This window comes from Hyaena hyaena, unplaced genomic scaffold (genome assembly GCF_003009895.1).
Source record: "Hyaena hyaena isolate Hyena2069 unplaced genomic scaffold, ASM300989v1 scaffold_54, whole genome shotgun sequence".
NCBI lineage: Eukaryota > Metazoa > Chordata > Mammalia > Carnivora > Hyaenidae > Hyaena > Hyaena hyaena.
Window position 1 is genome coordinate 4,501,296 of NW_024080685.1, and position 22,016 is coordinate 4,523,311.

General features: G+C 39.3%; 1 protein-coding gene across 1 annotated transcript; it reads left to right on the forward strand.

The window, feature by feature from the left end:
• Nucleotides 1–10,053: 10,053 nt before the first annotated feature.
• On the forward strand, nucleotides 10,054–15,673 carry CXCL13 (C-X-C motif chemokine ligand 13). Its single transcript, XM_039230933.1, has 4 exons — nucleotides 10,054–10,117; nucleotides 12,116–12,248; nucleotides 15,051–15,131; nucleotides 15,658–15,673. Exons 1-4 carry the CDS (start codon nucleotides 10,054–10,056, stop codon nucleotides 15,671–15,673), a joined length of 294 nt encoding a protein of 97 aa, XP_039086864.1.
• The last annotated feature ends 6,343 nt before the right edge of the window (nucleotides 15,674–22,016 follow it).

A 22,016-nucleotide genomic window follows, 5' to 3' on the forward strand; every position in this document is an offset into this window, starting at 1 on the left:
CATGGGTAGCAAATGCCACAAGTCAGAACTATTTTCAGAAAGCTGGTTTTAAAACATTTACCAGCACAGGGATGCCTGGATGGCTCAGTCTGTTGAGCATCCCACTTCAGCTCAGGTCATGATCTCATGGTTGGTGAATTCAAGCCCCACATTGGGCTGCTGTCAGCACAAAGCCTGCTTCGGATCCTCAGTTCCATCTCTCTATCCCTCCCCTGCTTGTACTCTCTCAAAAATAAATATTTAAAAATAATAAAACATTTACCAGCACTTTTTTTTTAAACCAATGAAACAAAGGCTTGTTGTATATCACTGAAGTAGGTAGGAGGTCTATGGACATGACTCAAATTTCTGTTCACGTAGTTTGGGCAGCTACTGCTTTTGTGTTCTTTACTAAGACCTCTTATGTTTCATAATTAAGAAAAAAAATTGCTGGGGCACCTGGGTAGCTCAGTTGGTTAGACATCCAATTTCAGCTCAGGTCATGATCTCATGGCTTGTGAGTTCAAGCCCCACATCAGGCTCTGTGCTGACAGCTTGGAGCCTGCTTTAAATTCTGTGTCTCCCTCTCTCTGCCTCTCTCTCTCTCTCAAAAATAAATAAACATTTAAAAAAAGAAAAAATTTGTTGTACTAGAACATTTCAATCACCCTGAGTAAAAATGATGCTAATTTGTGCTTTTAAACTCTGGGCCAGCATGTATTACACTTAGAAACCCAAGTGCATGCTGTAAAGGTACTAAATTGTTGGCTGACTTTCACATGGCATGGGCCACACCTTTTTTTTTTAAATGCATATTGCATAATGCCTGACATATAGTAGACACTCAATTGTCTGTTCATTTGAAAACAAGAATAGAGCAATGATAATGATTTAGTTTATGCATGGACCCTAAGTAAAACTGAACCATAGAAGGAGATTTAATAAGCCTTTCTTTGTTCATGACTCACAGAAGAATGGAGCAAAAAAGTGTGAAAGTCACCACCTTTGACCAAATATGTAGCCATGTATGTATTGATATTGCACTTCTAGAACTTTGACCTACTTGTCTATAGGACTTCAGTCTCACCACCTGCAAAAAGCACCCTACTGATTTCTGGAAAATGTGTAACAAGACCGTCAGTGATTTTTGCTCTAGCTTCCTTGCCAGGATGCATCACAGCTGCCCTACAGAGGCCTTCTGAGGATGCTGCTCTATCACCCTGAGCCTTCATAGCCTCAGAGATTTATTGCTATCTATAGCACACTTAGGGGAAAGGATCTCTACGCAGTTCTGTCTCACTTCCGAAGACAATATGTTCTGGACTTCAAACAAGCATGCTACTTTCCAGAGATGTTATCACACAGAGTGTCTTCAACTTGGCATTCCAACCATCTATCAATGGTCCCAAATAGTCTTTCAGTTTGGGTGGGGATGGAGAATTGACTACCCCACGATACTTCTTTGTGGACCTTGCAATACTAAAAAAAATGTTGCCTTCACAGCACTAGAACAAATAATCCTAAAATTTGTTTGGAACCACAAAAGATCCTGAATAGCCAAAGCAATCTTGAGAGGAAAACAAACAAACAAACAAACAAATCAACCCGGAAGTATCACAACCCCAGACTTCAAGATATACTACCAAGCTTTAGTACTGTCATAAAAATACACACATAAGTCAAGGGACAGAAATAAACCCATACTTATATGGTCAACTAATCTACAACAAAGGGAACAAGAATATACAATGGGGAAAAAACAGCCTCTTCAATAAATCATTCTGGGAAAACCAGAAGATTTCTGGATGAATGAAACTGGACCAGTTTCTCACAACATATGCAAAAATAATTTCAAAATGCATTAAGGATCCAAAAGTGAGACCTAAAACCATAAAAATCCTAAGAGAAAATTTAAACAGTAATCTCTTTGACATTGGCCTTAGCAGCATTCTTCTAGAATGGTCTCTTGAGGCACGGGAAACAAAAGCAAAAATAAACTATTGGGACCACACCAAAATAAAAAGCTTTTGCACAATAAAGAAAGCCATCAACAAAAGGAAAAGGCAACCGACCGAATGGGAGAACATACTGGTAAATGATATATCAGTTAAGGGATTAATATCCAAAATATGTAAAGAACTTATAAAAACTCAATGGCAAAAAACAAATAATCTAATTAGAAATGGGTAGAGGATCTGAAAAAAGGACCTTCTTTTTCCAAAGAAGACACACAGATGGGCAACAGACACTTGAAAAGATGCTCAACAGCATTAATCATTAGGGAAATACAAATCAAAACTACAGTGAGGTATCACCTCACACTCATCAGAGTGGCTAGTATTCAAAAGACAAGAAATAAGACGTGTTGTCAAGGATGTGGAGACAAGGGAAAGCTGAGCTCTGTTAGTGGGGATGCAAACTGGTGTCCCCACTGTGGAAAACAGTATGGAGGTTTCTCAGAAACTTAAAAATAGAAATAATATATGACCCAGAAATTCGACTACTGAATATTTACCCAAAGAAAATGAAAACACAAATCCAGAAAGATATGTGTGCCTCTATGTTTATTGCAGTATTAGTTATAATAGCCAATGTATGGAAGTAACCTAAGTGTCCATAGGTGGGTAAAGATGTGATATAGAGATAGATATAGATATAGATACACACACACACACACACAATGGAGTATTACTCAGTCATAAAAAACAGAATGAGGTCTTGCCATTTGCAACAACATGGATGGACCTAGAAGATATTAAGCTAAGCAAAAGGTGCCCTACATAGCAGGAAAGCAGGTGTCAATATAGTAGAGTCACGGTTATTGGAGGAAACATTCTTCATTATACACCAACAAGTTGAGAGTCCAAAGTAAACATGTTCTACTCAGGAGGAAGGTAGGGTATTACCTAATTCTAAGCTTCAAAAATATCCATGTTCCATTTCTCGCCCATCTACAACACCCTGCTTTGATAAATATAAATAAAGCCATAGCAGTAGAGCTAGAAGAAAACATTTAAAATATCCATGTACTGCCAATGAGGAAGTATTCATTTAGAATACAACATCGGAGTTATGCTGAGCGAAATAAGTCAGGCAGAGAAGGACCAATACCATATGTTTGCACGTATAGGAGGATTAGGGGGAACTTAACGGAGGACCATGGGGGAGACGAAGGGGGGAAATAGTGGGGGAGAGGGAGGGAGGCAAACCATAAGAGACTCTTGAATGCTGAGAACAAACTGAGGACTGATGGGAGGGGTGGGGGGGGGAGGGGGGAGATGGGCATGGAGGAGGGCACTTGTGGGGATGAGCACTGGGTGTTATATGGAAACCAACTTGACAATAAACTATTTGTTAAAAAAAATTTAGATATATATGTTTACAATAAAAACTGCTAACATTTATATTATTAAAAAAAAAGAAAGAAAGAAAAAATACGACATCGGAGTCCTTGAAGAAGATGCTCAACCTGTGAACTTCAGACCCCTAGTGGAAGGCAGAGTGATTACACAGGGTTCTCAAGTCCACCTGAAAAGTTGGGCAGAAAGCAAGAGAGTAAGGGGAGGTGAAATTGGAGAAAAGGTCAGGATCCATGTAAGGAGTTAGCCACCTAAGGACAGTGAGAAGCTTTTGAAGCAGAGCAGTGAGATGATCAGGTTTGTGTTTTGAAAAGATGACTGGCAGCAGGGTGAAAATAGATTGGAGTAGGGATGGGAAGAGAGGCTGTTGCAGTAGTCGTTCCAACAATAAACAATGGTGACTTGGAATAGGAAGTGGCAGTGCAAGGTGACAGAAGTAGACAAAGCCAAGACACTTTAACAGATACAAATGACAACTATTGGAGACCAAGACTAAGGGAAATGAAGGAAAGATGACTTACTGGCTTCTGAGAAACTAGGTGGATGATGATGCTATTCAGCATCTGGACTGGAAATATTGGAGGTAGAACAGATTTTGGAGAAACTAAGTTCAGTTTTGAATATGATGGGTTGGAGAGACCCAAGAGGTCTCTATGAAGTAATGACCAGTAGGCTGTTGGATAGATACCAATGTGAGTAGACTTATAATCTAAATTTGAACGAGGAGAAAGACATACTTGCCTAGGGAAAGGGTGTCCAGTGAGAAAAGGAGCTTAATGTCTGGCTAGACAAAGGGGACACACTGGAAAAGGAATATGAGGCCAAGAGGATTGCCTGGGGGCACCTGGGGTCTGAGGATCAGCAGTTGCTAAAAGAACAGAGTGGTGCCAAAAACTTTCAAAAGTAAATAGGGGTACTCTTGCTGGAAAGCTAAACCATTGATTTTTATTTATAATATGCAGGACTCCATACATGGTTATAACATAAAGATACACTCAGTGAAAAGGAGAGATGAGGAAATAATATGTAGATTAGGGAATCAATGAAAGAAACAAGGTGACTATTTCGTTAATGTTTGTTGTGGTGTGCTTTAAAGGGCTGGAAAACTTGACTACACTTTGACATTGGTATGTAGTAGCCTCACTGTTCTCTGAAAACTTTCTAATGGTAGAAGGTTCACACTTAGCTCTGCTGAGGCCCAATGTGATTGAATGCTGGAGCACTGAGGCATCTGATTTTGTAACCTCGGGGCCAGGAAGTTGGATACGGCCCAGAATTTGTTGGATTACTTCAGATTTTTAGGGGTTTTTCTCCCCTCTTTGATTAACATTTCAACCTAATCAAAAAATCTCAAACCTCACAATATACTTTTAAAAAGAAACAAACCAAATCACATAAATGATTTGAACACTGAAATAATATGCAGCACAGCCCTCAGCACTGCTGAGTCTTTACCTGAGGATAGGCCTTTTTACCTTCCAGCAAGCTGTTTTCGTAAGTAATGCTGCCACCTAGCAGTCTTCTGGCAAATCTCTGTTTTGAACTGAAGGCACATTTTAGCGTTGTCTCAGATTCACCTTATTTGAGATGAACTTGAGCAAAACATGAAATATAAATTTAACTACCTTTGAAAAATACCTTTTCCACAGACACTGGTCTTGAAATCATTATCTGGAAAACAACAGACTTGTAAGCAATTCAGTTGAAATAAAATTGATGGTAAAAGGTAAAACACCTTCTAGGTAAGACTTCAGTACATTTATAACTAATATAAATCTCCATGGGTATCTCCTTAGGGAAAATAGACCAATATTTTTGTTGAAAGTGGGTAAAAATAAAGTGTACATGATCAGTCTCAAAAGGAATAGCTTTTGGACCAGAGGACCTTCAAACTGAAGGAATCATAAATGTCCAACAGAAAACTAAGTGGCATTTTAATTCATGTCAGGAGCTTGACTTACAAACTAAGCCAAAGATGCTTTTTTTAAAAAAATGAATAAGATCTGGAGATCTGTTGTACATCATTGTATTTATAGTCAACAATATTTATGGTACACCTAAAAATTTTTAGGAGGATAGATCTCATGTTGTATTCTTACCAAAATAAAATGCAATAAGTTAAAAATTCATAAATTTTTGTGTTTTCACAATGGTAAGAAAAAGAATCTAAGATTTATTAAATGTTTGCTATTTCCCCAAACACCAAGCAAAGCCCTTTCTTGGTTCTATGTTCCCTACACAACTCTCTAAGAAGGTATTAATCCTATTAATACAGGAGGACCTGAGCTTTGGGGATGGTGACAAGGCAAGTGAGTGTTGGAGAGGGACACAAACCCAGAGAGTCTGATTTTAGAACCTGAGCTCTTACCTACCAGCAATCTATCAGAAACAAATAGACACCAGATTTTTAGCAGGTTAAAACATTTGTTAACAGAATGGAGTAAGTTTCTATTTTCTATTTGAGTTGCTTTTTAAATGGCATAAAAGAAAATTTTCTCAGTTTGGTCAGAGTGACCTTTGTCTTATCTCCTATTTTATTGCAAACGACTAAACATTATGAGAATTTTTAACTCTACAATAGGCCCTCTGTTCAAGGCCTACTGGCCTACTAGATTGGTAGATACTTTGGCTAGTTTTGCCACCTCTCTATTTTAGTGACATTTCATTTTTTTCGTATCTTAGGAAAGAATGTCTTTCTTGTTGATGGCACTGCTCTGCATTTAGCTGTCAGTGGGCACATTTGTCCTGGATGCTCTCACTAAGGGATCTGTACATCATACCCTGAGGAGATGACTTGGGTAAACATGTCTCTGAAGACAATTTGAATGTGCATATGACAATCATGCTCTGCTACCAGTGCTTCTCAGACTTTAAGGTGCATTCAAATCATCTAGGAATGGGGCACCTGGGTGGCTCAGTCGGTTGAGCATCCAGCCTCGGTTCAGGTCAAGATCTCCCAGTTCATGGGTTCGAGCCCTGCATCAGGCTCTGTGCTGACTCTCAGAGCCTGGAGCCTGCTTCAGATTCTGTGTCTCCCTCTCCCTATGTCCCCCACCCCCGACTCATGCTCTGTTTCTCTCTGCCTCAATAATAAATAAAAACAAAAAAATCATCTAGGAATCTTGTTAAAATGCAGGACCTGAGATTCTACATTTTTAACAATCTCTCACATGAAACTGATGGTGCTAGTCCACGGACCATGAGTACTAATGTGCTCAAAACTACTCAATTTTTCTTGGGTATGGGGAGAAAATCTAGCTTATTTCTGAAGTTAGGGAGGAAAACCTTCCCCATAATTTTCTCATTTTTCCTGTTTTTATATATCCAATCATAAAAATCAGGTTATAAATCAAGTTACGTGTTTTTATGTTTTTAAACAAAGGTATCCATAAAAGCAATTTTAAAAATAAAAATTTAAAAATTTGGCCCCTAAATCCATTGGTTCAAATTACTCTTCTTGGATTCAAAGTCTTTGCAATTTAAACCCCTGCCATAAATGAGACCATGGAGAGTCATTCTGGAAACTTCTAGAACCATCTGGCTACCAGAGAGCTGCCCAACCTCCAATCCCATCTTGGGGCAAGCAGAGATAAGGCTCCTTTAGTCAGTATAAGCTAAACCTAGAACTCTGGGCATTAAAAAAGACCAAAATCAAACTTTAGAATGGCTCTGGAATTAGTTCCTTGACCCAGTGGTCCTATTTTAACAAGAGCCAATTGTGGAATTTCCTACATTTATTCAGAGTCCTCTTTCAGGGTACTTTTGTCCCTGTATCCTTCCTGTTACTGTCAGCATCACTCATTTTTGCTCTAACAAGGATATATATAGTACATATAGCAGAAGCAAGTGTAAAACTGCTACACTTGGTTCCCAAGATCAAATTGTACAAGAGTGAAATAAGTGAGACATAGAAATTGGCCATTTTCAAAAGAAAAAAAATTCATTGCCTGTCTACACAGAATAAGTAACCAGAATAATGTTATTCAGCCTAGGAAGGCATTAATAAAAGAATAGTGCCTAGCACAAAGGAGGTAATGGGCTTCCTCTAGTTTGCATTGGCAAACCCATACTTGGGGGTACCATGGTGTTCAGATGTGTGTGTACACGTGTGTGTGTGTGTGTGTGTGTGTGTGTGTGTGTGCATGTGTGTGACTCAGTGAAAGTATGGGAAGGCAAAAGGAAGAGCAGTCATGATTTAGGAGAAACAGTGAAAAAGACCCAACAGATTTCAGAAAGATAACCACCATCTGGTTTCTCTTTTTGAAGATAAGTAATGAAAAGAAGTTGAGAGGATTTCACACTGTGTTATAAGTTAAAGGACCTAGGGATATTTGCCTTTGAAGTGTGTCTATGTGGGTTTTAGAGGGAAAGTTACTTCAGACCTGTTAATGGGTGGATGGACAGATGAATGAGTAGACGGATGAACAGACAGGCTGTATATATCTATTGCATATACTATTATATATATCTATTGCATATACTATACGTGTCAGGCACTCTAACAAGAACTATACATGTACTGGATGATTTCATTCTTCAAAGAATTATTTAAAATTAGTAATAATTCCCCATGTGAAAACTAGTAAATATAAGGCTAGATAAATTAAGTGACCTGTCCAAAGTCATTGACTGGGTGACTCCATAGTTCATGCTCTTAACCTCTAGTTAATAACCCTATGTGACAGCCATGGAGGTTCACTGCTTAGATGTCCCTTAAAGAAATAATTTGCTGGCCGGCTGTGAGAAGTACAGTCAGCTGACAGCCTCCAGCTGTTAGCATCTCCAGGATCTGGTTGTGTCTTCTACCAGAGACCATGCTGTTTCTGAGAAGCCCCAGTGACTGAGCATGGCAAGGGTCACAGGACCTGGATATTTCTGCCCATTGTGGGCTCCTCTAATATATAGTGTTTTCTGAGAATATTCCCATTAAGTTGTCATAGACTTTGTCAGATCAGCACTGTAGTCTGATGCTCTCTCTGCCCACTCCTGCTCCCTGCCCTTTTATCTACTACAGGAGTAATCCTGAAAACAACATCAAAAGAAACTTCTTTCACTCCATCTCACTGCTTCCTGAGGGACCCAACTGGCACATACTGTGTCTTCAAATACTTGGAGTGCTGTCATATGAAAGGGCACTTAGAATTGTTTTCATATGGTGATGAGGTGTTGGATTAGGAGAAACTGACTGAACTAGCAAGGAAGCAGCTTTCACATATGCATAGGAAAGAACCTTTTAACAACTAAAACTGCACAAACAAGGGGATAGGCTGCCTCAACACTGATGAGTTTTCAGTCACTTCAGTCATTCAGGCCAAGAGGAAAACCACTTGTAAGGTTGTGTGTGTGACATTACCACAATCCCTACCCCATACACCATGGAGCATCTAAGATGCTAAACATCCACAATGCTAAGTGAGTAGCAAAAATCAAATTTTTTGGGAAACCACACCAGGAAGACCATACCTTTGATTTTTCAGTGGCTCGATGGGTCTGGTTTCATACATCCATACTTGTACACTCCCATGGTAGCCCACCCATTGTCCACATACTTTTATTTATTTTATTTAATCAAAGAACTCCTAGCAGGTGAGTTAAGGCTATAGGCTCATTGTCTGCACGGGCTTATTTGGCAGGATCAAAAACAAACCACGCATATGCTTTGTGAAACATACTGTAGTAGTGAGTTCAGCATCTGATAAAACTTTAATGACACCCTCCCCTGACACCTGGTTCTCAAGCTCAAGAACCTGCATACCTGAGACTGAAAGATTCTCTACCTCAAAGCTGTTGCCTCTCTCCCTTCACTAAGACATTTGACACCAAGGAGGAGACACATAACTTGCCCCCTTCCAGCATTTCCACAATGGACAAATTACATAAGTAATTATATATCTCAGATGGTGAAATAAAAGGCGGGAAAGTCTGGTAGGAAAACAGTAATCTAGTCAGCATACGAATCTGTATATGAGGAGACATTTATTAGGTGTGCAAATATTTACTGAGCACTTGCCAAAGGTTAGACTTTCTTACAAGGACGGAGGGCACAAGGATGTGCTTGACAGAGTTCCCTGATTTCCTGGAGCATGCTTTCAAATGTCATTGAGATGGGCACCTGGGGGGCTCAGTCGGTTAAGTGTCCAACTTCAGTTCAGGTCATGATCTTGCATTTTGTGGATTTGAGCCCCATGTTGGGCTCTGTGTTGATAGCTCAAAGCCTAAGCCTGCTTCGGATTCTGCGTCTCCCTCTTTCCCTGCCCCTTCCTCTCTCTCTCTTTCAAAAATAAATACACATTTAAAAGAATAAAAATTAAAAAGCCAAATGTCATTGAGAAAGCCTGCTGACCCTTCACTGAGAGAAGCAATCAAAGCCACACTCACAGTGACCTGTAGAACCTCCAGTCTGATGTCTTTATCCTCTCTCCATCCCCAAATTTCTGCAGCGTCCCTGTCATTCATACTCTATATTTTCAAGAAATATTTCATTATATGTAAAGTGCTCTGAAGCCAATTCATAAATTTGCAAGGGGAGTTCAAAAAAAAAAAAAAAAAGCAAGCTCAGCAATATTTGGGGACTTTTAAAACTGATGACACAGCTGACCTATTGGAGACACAGGCAGTGGGAGGGCCCTCACTGGTGTAAATAAATAGGAATCTCTGTGCTCAGAACCCACAGTTTAGACTCAGAGCTGAAGTCTGCACTCCACCTCGAGGCAGAATGAGGTTCTCCCTGGGATCTCTGCTTTTCATACTGCTGGTCTGCAGCATCTCTCCAGTCCATGGTGAGAGCTTTCACTTACCTTATCATTGTGCTTTGAGCAGAAATAGTCTTCAGCCATTTCTTTTATTTTTAATTAGAAAATGGGGAGCAATATGACTGAAATGGGCAAGGGGAGACTGGTCAAGTCCTCCTAAATTTCTAAAAGTAATGTGCTTAGAGATTTAACTCTTAGAAGTTAGAGACACTTATGTTGTTAAGATTGTCATCCATAGATAGAGATACTGAAGTCCAGTGTTCATGTGACTTATTGTTGGTTTGTCTATTCCTGGTCTTTTTCAGATTCAGTTCTGCTATAACATTCTTTCTATGTATCTCTTCTTGGCTCTGCCTTTCAATGCTGCTCCTTCTGACTAAACCCTTTATAGGGTTTAAAGATAATTGACCTCAACAGGTTGGTCTCCGGCAGAGAACACTTGGTGCCATTCTATTTGGCTAGCTCTCACATGAGTCACTGTGAGCACAACATGAGTACTTAAGTACATGCTTTCTGCAAAGACGTAGACTTCCAAGTCTAAATGGGGCGACGATGTTTGTGTAAATAGATAAACATCTAGTTGGGTTTATAAGTTTTTATACAGCTGAGGAAATCCAAGGCATGTACAGAATGATATACTCTGCTCAGGGGCGCCTGGGTGGCTCTGTTGTTAAGCGTGCAACTTCGGCTCAGGTCATGATCTCACAGTTCGTGGGTTCAAGCCCCATGTCAGGCTATGTGCTGACAGCTCAGAGCCTGGAGCCTGCTTCAGATTCTGTGTCTCCCTCTCTCTCTGACCCTCCCCTGCTAAGGCTCTCTCTCTATCTCTCAGAAATAAATAAAACATTAAAAGAAAAAGTGATATACTGTGCTCAGGTATAAAAGACAAATTTTTTATCTTAAAGTGTAAGGTATTGTTTTTCCATTATTTTGCTTCACATTTTATTTTTATTCTTCAAAAACTTCATCTTTCTCCTCCTCCATAAACCTTTCCCATTGCCCTGGCAAAGTTCTCTGTTCCCATCATGCAGTTTGGATCTTGGGTGTGAAATACAACATTCTGTGACATTTTAGTTTTTGTTCATTTGTTTCCTCCACCAAATTGTAAATGCCTGAGAGCCAGGGCCCTTTTATTTGCAAATATGTGTAAGCATGATATTAGGCACTGGGTTTAAGAGGGAAGAATTCATTAAAATACATAAGATAGATTAATTTATAAAAGTATCTAGTACTAATGACTTCTGTTGTTGAATAAAAAGTCTTGAATTTTTATTATAAGCCTTTCGTTGGTAATAATTTGCAACTGAGATGGACAGGCATATTAAACAAAAACAAAAAATATCATCTGTGGTATTTCCTTGGAGAAACAAGGAGGGGGACAGTGAGCATGACAAGCGCAGCTTTTTACAGCTCTGGGACACTGTAAGGAATTTATGTCTTTGGTTTTTATGTTTGGAGGGAAGATCAAATCAGTTGATTTTACATTGTATTAATTATAAGTGAGTTTTAAGTCCCCGGAGCAGTGGTTCTCAAATTTTATTATACAATCACCTGAGCACCAATATAATGCTATCACAAATTTAATAGGTGTTGTGTTTTTAGAAAGCTAATTTTATTTTTAAGGTTTTGGTAGAAAATGTTTGAAAATAAGCTAAGACAAGCAGAAATACACAAACTAAAGGCATCTGGGTGAAAACGCTGACTTGAAATTTTTAAATCTTCAGATGCACTGTATGAAAGATTAGTAATTAGGGGCGCCTGGGTGGCTCAGTCAGTTAAGCGTCCAACTTCAGTTCAGGTCATGATCTCATGGTTCATGAGTTTGAGTGCTACGTCGGGCTCTGTGCTGACAGCTCGGAAGCCTGGGGCGTACTTTGGATTCTGTGTCTCCCTCTCTCTCTGCCCCTCCCCCGCTTGTGCTCTGTCTCTCTCTCTCAAAAATAAACATTAAAAAAAAAGAAAGATTAGTAATTAAAGTTTTGAATTATATGCCAAAGGGATTAAAATAACTAATTGTGTTTACAGGTGTTCTGGAGGCCTATAACACAAACTTAAAGTGTAAATGCGTTCAAGAGACCTCAGTCTTTATCCCCTTCCAACTCATTGAAAGGGTTCAGGTCTTGCTTCCTGGGAATGGATGCCCAAACAAAGAAGTCATGTAAGTTGCAGGAGAAAAATGTATGTGATTCTTTTCTCCCAATGAAAATCAGATCAAACGTTGCCATATAGTATTTTTTTTTTAGTATTGTTGACATATAATGTTGCATTAATTTCATATGTACAGCATAGTATTCTTATTCAAGAATTTCAAAGGGATTGATTTTGAGAGTTGCTAATAATTTTCAAGCTAATAATGGGACTCAATAATATTTGTTAAGTACCTACTTTGCAGCAGCCCTGAGCTAAGTGCTTTATGCACATTTATTCATCATATTCCTTTAACAGCCCTATTAAGTTATGTCTATTGTTATCACTCCTCTACAGTGCAGAAACTGAGACTTAGGGAGGTTAACTAACTGCTCTGAGGCACACCCTTAGAAAGGAACAGAACCAGGACTCCACCCAGGTGATCCCCTTCCAAGCCTCTTCTCTCTTCCATCAAATTCAAATCACTAGCAGAAGCAGACATTTTGTTCCCCAGAAGTTAAAGAGCAAGAAAATAAGTACCCACTACAGTCCTTGGTCTGAACATCCATTTTATGGGATGGTCCCTTAGCTTTAAGATGTACCAACTTTGATACCATTACTCTGATTGAAGAGTTAGGCTAAGGAGTCAGTCGTGGCTGCAAGAAATTTAGTAGGTATTTTCTTTAACTGAAATGGCATTGACCCTTTGTTTCTCTGATGCTTCTTTTTCAATACTTTCAGAGAAATCTGTAGATACTTCTATCATAACATTTTCCCTGGCACATCAAATGAGAATTTACACATTGCATGTAAAGCCCCTAGTATAGTGCCTGGCACAGTAATAAATGTAATAAATGTTCAGTAAATGTTAGGTGTGATTATTATAGCATCACTGCATTGAAACAATCATGTTTGAGGCTCTCTTTCTCTCTCCCTCCCATTCTCTCACCAGAAATAAGTTCTTTATAGACAGGGATCAGATTTATTTGTTTCTCTACTCCCAATGCTTTATCCTTTACCTGGCACAGAGCAGAGATACAACAATGTTAGATTGTTACACTGAATAATTTAAAACAAACCTATAGATCTTCTGTGTATCACTACTTGGAACTTTGATTTCTCCTTCCTAGATCTATCTTTATGAACCGAGCACTCACAGTACCTGGAAGTATTAGACACAGCATCTTTCTCCACATTCCTAACTTCACTTTCTCTAGCAGCTCTGCCCCTGTACTTCTTTAGACATTCAATCTGTTTGTAAGCAGCCCCTTTTTGTCCCATTTTGATATGTGCTTTGGGTGTTGCACTAGTTGTGTTCAACTTGTAAAAAACAAATATGGGATATCAAAAGCATGTGCAAAAATTTTAAAAAGCCATTATACTTTTCCTGATGTCTGTACCAATGAAGGTTTTAGCTAAACCACAATTGTTGCCCTCAAATTCAGAGATGCTATGTCTAGCTATGACCTTGGGAGCAGTTCCTCTGGCTGCATAGAAACCTGAGACTCTCTCTCTCTCTCTCTCCTTTTCTTTTTATTACATTTCCTCTGTCCTGAGTCAAGTCTCTAACCTCTCAACCTGAGGAGATAATGCACCCTAACTTTCTCTTCATTAACACCAAGCATTTTGAAGTGACAGAAGTTTGATTTTATATCTTCCCACCAAATTCTGTGTTTCTGAATTTTAACCAGATATAGAAACAAAAGCTGGAAATTATGAGAAACACATAGCAATCAGGGTAAAAATGCTCTGAGTCCAGATGGTCAGAAATCTATTTTCCATCATGAACTCAAAAACCAAAAATGTTATGACCTCTGACCTCTCTAAGATTTATTTACAAGGGTGGAGTTTCAAAGCTAGGTGGACGGATCCTTGCTATCTGTTGTTTCATAGCTAAGGTAAAGGTGTAGGTCAAAGGTCACCCCAGTAGAGGGTTGAGTGTCCCAGTTCGCTATCACCTGGGAGACCTCACATCTTTCACTGCAGGTAAAACATTCAGAACTGTGTCCAGCACTTACTGATAACCATTCAGACCCTGCCCACGTAGAGTGGTGGCTAAAAGTGTGGGTTTTGGAGGCAGATAACCTTCATTTGAATGCTGCCCTGCCTTTGCAGCTGTTGCACACTCTTGGACAAGTTATTTAAACTCTATAAACCTCAAGTTCCTCATCTAAATGTAAGGAAATAACAGTTCTTGACCAGAAGATTTGTGTGAGATTGACATAATCCATGTTACTTGCTGAGCATAGTGACTGGCACATTGTAAGTGCTTGATCAATATTAGCTATTAATTATTGTTGCTGCTTTTGTTGTTGTTGAATCTCTCAGAGCAGTGAAAGCTTCACTAACTAGAGGGTCAACAAAATGCCAGTGTCACTCAGAGTGATCAGCTCTGTAACCTCCCCTTTACATTTCACTGAGTTTGTTTTTCAAATAAAATTTCCTCAAGAGAGTGTTTTTAACAGTTTATTCTGTTCTCCCAAGCTCAACAGACAACCACATTTTAAAGATAATGTGATATAGATTTAGAAGTGAGCCAATCTTAGCTATTTGGTCCACCTTCAATTCATGTAAAGATTATCAGCAAAGCATTAACCCCTGACCTGTAGATTCTGTGAATCTCATCTTCAGCTCCACTGGCTCACACACAACCATTCCACGAATGGTGTTTTCCTCATTCCTCAGACCTCACGCTACAAGTCACCTACTTCAGATCCCAAACAGCCCACCTCCAATTTCACTTAATTTATATTTTTCTACTCCACTCTCCTTAAGTGCAGGATTGACTAAAATGTAACACTATTTTATTTTTATTTTGTTTCTTTCCCCCCAGCATTTGGAAGAAGAATAAGTCCGTTGTATGCTTAAACCCTCAGGCTAAATGGGTACTAAAATTAATAAAAATGTTACGGAGGTAAGTCAGATATACCAAGGGTTTTCAGATTCCATTCTGTACTGAAGGGCTTCCCTTTCATGGGTAGTCAAAATGGGGACGATTTTAATTATTTATTTTTTTAATATTTATTTATTTTTGAGAGAGAGAGCGAGTGAGAGCACGTAACTGGGGCAGGGGCAGAGAAAGGGGACGACAGAGGATCTGAATGGGCTCTGTATTGACAGCAGACAGCCCGGTGCAGGGCTTGAGCCCATGAATCATGAGATCATGACCTGAGCTGAAGTCAGATGCGTAACTGACTGAGCCACCTAGGAGCCCCCAAATGGGGACCATTTTAAATTTATAAGAAATTCCTAAGACAAGTATCCATTCTTCACTATTATTACTTTTCAAATGAGTACGGACGACTCATTTCAGTAGCTCAATAAACTAAATGGAAAGCCAGTATGCACAATAGTCCTCGTTTGTCATCTTTAAGGGAAAGCCAGTTTTTAGAGAGTCTCTCTGTGAACACGATTCTCTTGTTCTTGTTTTTCTTTCACAGAAAAAATGCTGTTTAAACTCCACAAGTTCCAGTGCTTAAGAAAAGGATCAACTGATGCCAATATCCATACTAAGGACACCTGCAAACCCCTTCCTTCTGCTCTGGGTTTTAGTTTGTATTTGACTGACTCTTTCCAAAAAAAAAAAAAAAAAAGAACTTCTCCCTATAAGCGAGCATGAAAATATATGTAAAATAAGCCTACAGAAACTGATGGGGCCAACTTGAGCTTTTTAAAAATCATAGTACCCTATATACTTGGACTTTGCATTCTTATTAATCAGGAGGAAAGTTTCCTTGAGGATACTTAGTAATTAATAACATCGGTTTCTTTGAATAGCACACCTATTGTTTATGCTAAATTTTCCTAGAAAATAGGGGAATAAGAATTTAAACCTCAAATCTGAACATGTGGCTTGAATTAAGAAGGAAATGATGGAATTCATTTCAATCATTTCACACTGTAAGAAAAGCAGGCTTCCATAACAGACTGAAATCTGCCTGGGAAACCCAGGGAGTTTTACAAGAGACAGAGGGCTCTCATCGTAGATATCTTCCATTTAAAGCTCACTATTGAGAAAAATGGTGAGTTCGAAAGAGTTCTTTTATTTGATTTACTGTCATGGACAAAAACTAATAACACTCAACAATCTCCAGACTTATATTTGTAGAATATTCAGGAAAAGCATTTAAAGCTGATATTCAGATGTCTCCTTTTATACATTTGCTTTGACAAACTTTTCTTACTCATATCTTTTGCACAGATTTTTTTTCCCCTTTGTCTCTGGTACCCGATTCTTTAATGCTTCCTATTAATCTACTGCTATTCAATAAACTCGAGTAAACATTTTACTTAATTATGAGGAACTCGTTCTTAACAGAGCATTTGCTCAAATTTAGACATTCTCTGACTCATCACAATGAAAAGTAGGATTTCATCATGTTAATTTTTGTTTGCATGATGCTTGCCTTTTACAGTTGTTTTAAATTATGTGGCAATGGGTAAGTGAAGTTATTCCTGATATTAACACAGGGAAAAAAATGCTTGACCATGAGAGCTTCTTTTCCTCAATATACTCATCATCATGTCCACCAGAGATTTCCAAATTCTTACCAAAACCTATTTTCACTGTCTCATTGTATTGGTTCTTAAAATCTCCAATGTTTCCTGTGACAAAGTTGTGCACTGGGTTTGACAAACAGAAAGAGTAGATCCTTAAACCCCCATCCCCTCCTTTCCTGGATGCATCCTGGCTCTCCCATTAGGGCTGGGCTTGCCCAGTGGACTGGGCTCCACCGCCCTAGTGCCCCTCATTCCTCTTGCTGCTTGGGAGAGGCCATTCTAATCATGCCCAGGTTTGAAGCTATATCTGACTCCCACTTTCAATTCTCTCTTTTTAATTTTTTGACTTATTTTTATTAAATAGATTTCTTGGATGGGAGTAAAAAGAACCTATTAATACTACTTTTTCTGTTGTCTACTATAGGAATCATAAAATGGATCATAAAATACCATCAAAATCATGCATTCTAGCACCTTCCAGATTTCTACTTTTAGAGGCTGGGAATCCCATTACTCTTTAATTTTGTTTAGGTCTTTGAGAATGCAGCTAGACGAATATTCAGGATCCTCAAATAAGATGTATTATCATTTCATATGAGGCAGCAACTCATGTCACCCTCATTTTACAGACATAGAAGCTGAGACACACAGGGGTTAAAAACTTGCTCGAGGCCTTACAGCTACTAAACAATAAACCAGAATTCAAACTCAGGCAGAGTGCATGCTTCTAATCACCACACTATGCTGACTTTCTATGGAGCAGACATCACCAGCTTTAATTTACAGAAGGTGAAGCTGAGGCAAATGGACATTTACATGCCCCAAATCACATAACTAGTAAGAAGACAAACCAGAATTCAAACCCAGGGCCTCCTGACTCCTAAGCATATGTATTTCTTACCTCAGCCCCTTTGTCCACCATCCTTTTCAGGGCCATTCAAAGTTCCAGAAAGTTCAAGCCCCCTTGGGTTGAGAGGGCAGCATGAAAACAGTGGGCAAATGTGGGGTGAGAAACGTAACAACAGGACCAGGGAGGGTTCTCAAACTTGCTTGCTTTATCACTCAACCACCAGCTTCTTAAAAGTCACAGTAGATTTCGAGGTGTTCAGCCTGATTTGGGACAGGGATCTCAACCCACAGTTAAATGCAGGATAACTTGTTGAGTCATTTAATGGAGTGTCTGAGGAAAAGTGATCATTAGCTGATCGAAGTGTAATTGGGTTCAGAAAGGGAGATATAGTGAAATGGTAAGGCAGAATTCAGGTAATCCATGGCTACATACATACAAACATACATAATCAAATTAATGAAAATCCAGAGTAAAATAGAACTGAAGGGAAAACACAAGGTAATGCTGACCAAAGCAGGATGTTCAACTCCGGGAAACAAAATGCAGGAGTAGAAGGCCAACCTATGCAGGGAGCTCTTGGTAGCAGAATGTAGGGAATCTCTCACAAAGCAAGCCAAGTCTCAATTGCTTTTCTCAGACCTATCTGACTGATAGAAGCCCAAGGAGGAAAAGAGTCTAAATCTCAAAGGGAAGCAGAATTCTACTTCTATCTTCTGAAGAAGATAGAAGGCTTAGCCCCATCTCACCTGGACATGGCTTGCCCAGCTGTATGAGTTCTGCCTTAGTGGTTTCCATTTTCTATTGCTTTCCTGTCTACAACTCTTTCCTGTCACTGAGATGTGTCATTTTACTGCTCCCAACTCTGTGTAAGGACTGGTACATTACCAGGGCTGTTTTTTTGCTCTGAGGTAACGTTTGGTGGTAACTTTAAACAGAATGAATGTGTTGGTTTACGGAAAACTTGGTGGAACTGAGAGAGGAAGCCCATGGGTCAGAAGGGTAATATTTGAAAGAGAAATCACATCATTTTGTGACCCTCAAGGACAGAAGTTCTTGATGCCTAGTCCCTCTGAAGAGCACCATTGGCAGCATCTGGACACTTGTCAAAATACATATTCTCAAGCCCCTCTCCAGGCCTACTGAATCAGAAATCCAGGAGTTGGGCCCAGAGTTTTAATAGACTGTGGTATAACAAAAAATGTATTTCCTGGTACAGAGCTCCAAAATTCCTGGGAATTTCCTGACTCATAGGAGTGTCTTTTGTTCAGAATGAGCCCCTTTCAATCACACCTAAGTTTACGCTAGTGAGGTGACCATTGGTGGACCCTTAGATAGCTTCAGGATGGGGGCTGATTACCGGAAGAACCAACCATGTAATTAAAGAGTTGGAATTTTCAGCTTCACCTCTGACCTCCAGGGAAGGGAGAGGGGCTGGAGACCTTCAATCATCAACCACACGTATGTAATGGAACATCCATAAAAATCTCTAAACAATAGTATTTGAAGAGCTTCTGAGTTGGTGAACACATTGAGGTGCTGGAAGGGTGGTGCATCTGGAGAGGATATGAAGCAATATGCCTCCCCACCCTGCTCCTGCCCATACCTCATCCTATGCATCTGTTCCACTTGGCTGTTCCTGAGTTGTATTTTATAATAAACGAGTAACAGTAAGTAAGTCACTTTCTGGGATTCTATGAGTCACTCCAGCAAATTATCAAACCTGAGGCAGGGTCGTGGGAATCTCACAACATGTAATTAGCTAGGAAGAAATGTAAATAGCCTGAGAACCCCATTTGCAGCTGTTATGTAAAGTGGGAGTAGTTTTGTGGGACTGAGCGCTAAACCTGTGGGGTCTATGCTAACTACAGATAGTCAGTGACAAGATTGAATTAAATTGTTGGACACCCAGGTGGCATCAGAGAATTGGAGAATTGGTTGGTGTTAGTAAACACTTGAGGAGGGGAAAAAACACTTTCACAAACCCTCCAGGTGATTAAAATTTGAAAAACATTGTTCTAGGAGAAGGGCTTCTAACCCTCATAGCACATTAGAGTCATCTGGAGAGCTTTCTTCTTCTAAGTGTCAGGCTAATTGTTGTAATTTATATATAATAAAATTCACCCTCTTTAAGTATTCAGTGAATTAGCTCAAATTACTTCTGTCTTAGTCAGTTTGGACTGCTATTGAAAAGTACCACAGACTGAGTGACTTATAAATAACAGAAATTTACTTCTCACAGTCTGAAGATTGGAAGTCCAGGATTAGAATGCCAACATGATTGGGTTCTGGTGAGAGCCCTCCTCTGGGTTGCAGACTGCTAATTTTTTCCTTGTATCCTCACAACAAAGAGAAAGAGAGGGAAGTGAGCTCTTTGGCAATCCTATTCATGAAGACTCCACCCTTATGACCCCATCTGATGCTAATTATCTCTCAAAGGTCCTCCCTCCTAATATCATCATATTGGAGGGTAGAGTTTCAGCATACGAATTTTGGGGAGACACAAACATTCAGTTCATTACAACCCCAGCCCCTGTTGTGTTCCTATAATTTTGCCTTTTTCGGAATGTCATATAAATGGAACTATACAGTATGCATCTTTTTTGCCTGGCTACTTTCACTTTGCATAAAATTTTCAAGATTCATGTTATTAAATATATCAATGGTTTAATAATTTTTGTTGCTGACTACTATTCCAATGTATGCATATACCACAGTTGATTCAGTCACCAGTTGATGGGCATTTGAATTGTTTTCAGTTTTTGACTATATGACTATACTTGCTTTCAACATTAACACACAAGTCTTTGTAATAACATATGATTTTGTTGCTCTTGAGTAAATACCTAGAAGTGAGATTTCTAGGTCCTATGGTAGATGCATATTTAACTTTATAAGAAGATGCTAGACTGTTTTCCAAAGTAGTTCTACTATTTTGCATTCCCCTCAGCAATACATGAGAATTTCAGTTCACATCTTTGCCAGAGAGAGAGGGAGTGACAGACTCTGAAACAGGCTCCAGGCTCTGAGCTGGCAGTCAGCACAGAGCCCGACGCGGGGCTCGAACCCACGAACCACGAGATCATGACCTGAGCGAAAGTTGGACGCTTAACCGACTAAGCCACCCAGGCGCCCCAGATCCATACATTTAGATTAGAAACCTACCTTATGTGAAAGACTCTCCCCATTGAGTCACATTGATAAAATTTTTAAGAAGGAATGCCAATACCTTATAGTCTTGATTAGTGTAGCTTAATAGTAAATCTTAAAATTCAGGATCACAACTCTTCCTATGTTGTCCTTTTTCAGAATTATTTTGGACCCATGTCCTTCACTTTTTAATGTGAATTTTAGAATTACCTTGTCAATTTCTACCTCTCCCCGCAAAACAATTTTGACTGGATTGTATTGAATTTGGAGAGAACTGGGGGGAGTCTTTCCAGTCATAAACACAGTACATCTCTCCATTTATATAAAACTTACCTAATTTCTCTCAGCAATGTTTTGTAGTTTTCCACATTCAGATCCTATACTCCACCCAAGCCAAACCATGAGCTGTTACCTGTAAAGGACAGTCATATGAAGAAGCAAGATAAACAGATGTGTTCCTTATTTATCATCCATTTAATTTGGGAAGTGGTCAGATGTGTCTTCTAGCCTAACTTCAGTTGAACAATATCTCTCTCCTTCACAGAAAAGTAGTAAATAATTTAAAGTGATAAGATGGGATACCTTCTAATTCCCTCCTATCAGATCTACAAGTCTACCAACCCCCCACCCTTATCAATTCCCTTTCCCCACATCAGAGTAGGCAACTTTCCTCCTCATTCCTCCACGACAAACTTCTCTACCTGTTTTAAATCTCGCCCCCTCTCACTATCTCAGGAGTCATCAACCATAATTTTTTTCTTTTTTTCTTTTCTATAACCAACCATTTCCCCCCAGTTCCATCTGCATACCATTTAAACATATTTTAGCTTCTGTCAAAAACAAAAAATTTCTTCCTGATCCTTTTCTGACTTTTGTCTCCACCTTTCTTCACCTCCATCACAACGAAACCTCTTGAGTTGTCTATACTCAACATCTCCATTTCCCCAGGTCCCTCTCACTCTGCAGCACCCTCAAGATGATGCTTTCACTCCCTTACTGCCCTAAAACAACTCTCAGTAAGGTCACCAATGTCCACTGTAGCCATATCAGTCAGCTATTTCAGCAAAAGTGCTATGTAGCTCAGTGGCTTACCACAAAAACATTTATTTTTTGTTCATGTCTCTTTAGTTGAGCTGAGGTTCAGCTGAGTGAGTTTGGAATTAATTCAGGACATTTGTTTGGTTCAGGTTTACTCCATATGTCTCTTATTTTGGAGGAATCAGATGATATTCAGAGCATATTCTCATGGTGATGGCAGATGCAGAAAGGAGATGAACAAAAATATGCTATGCCTCTACGTTC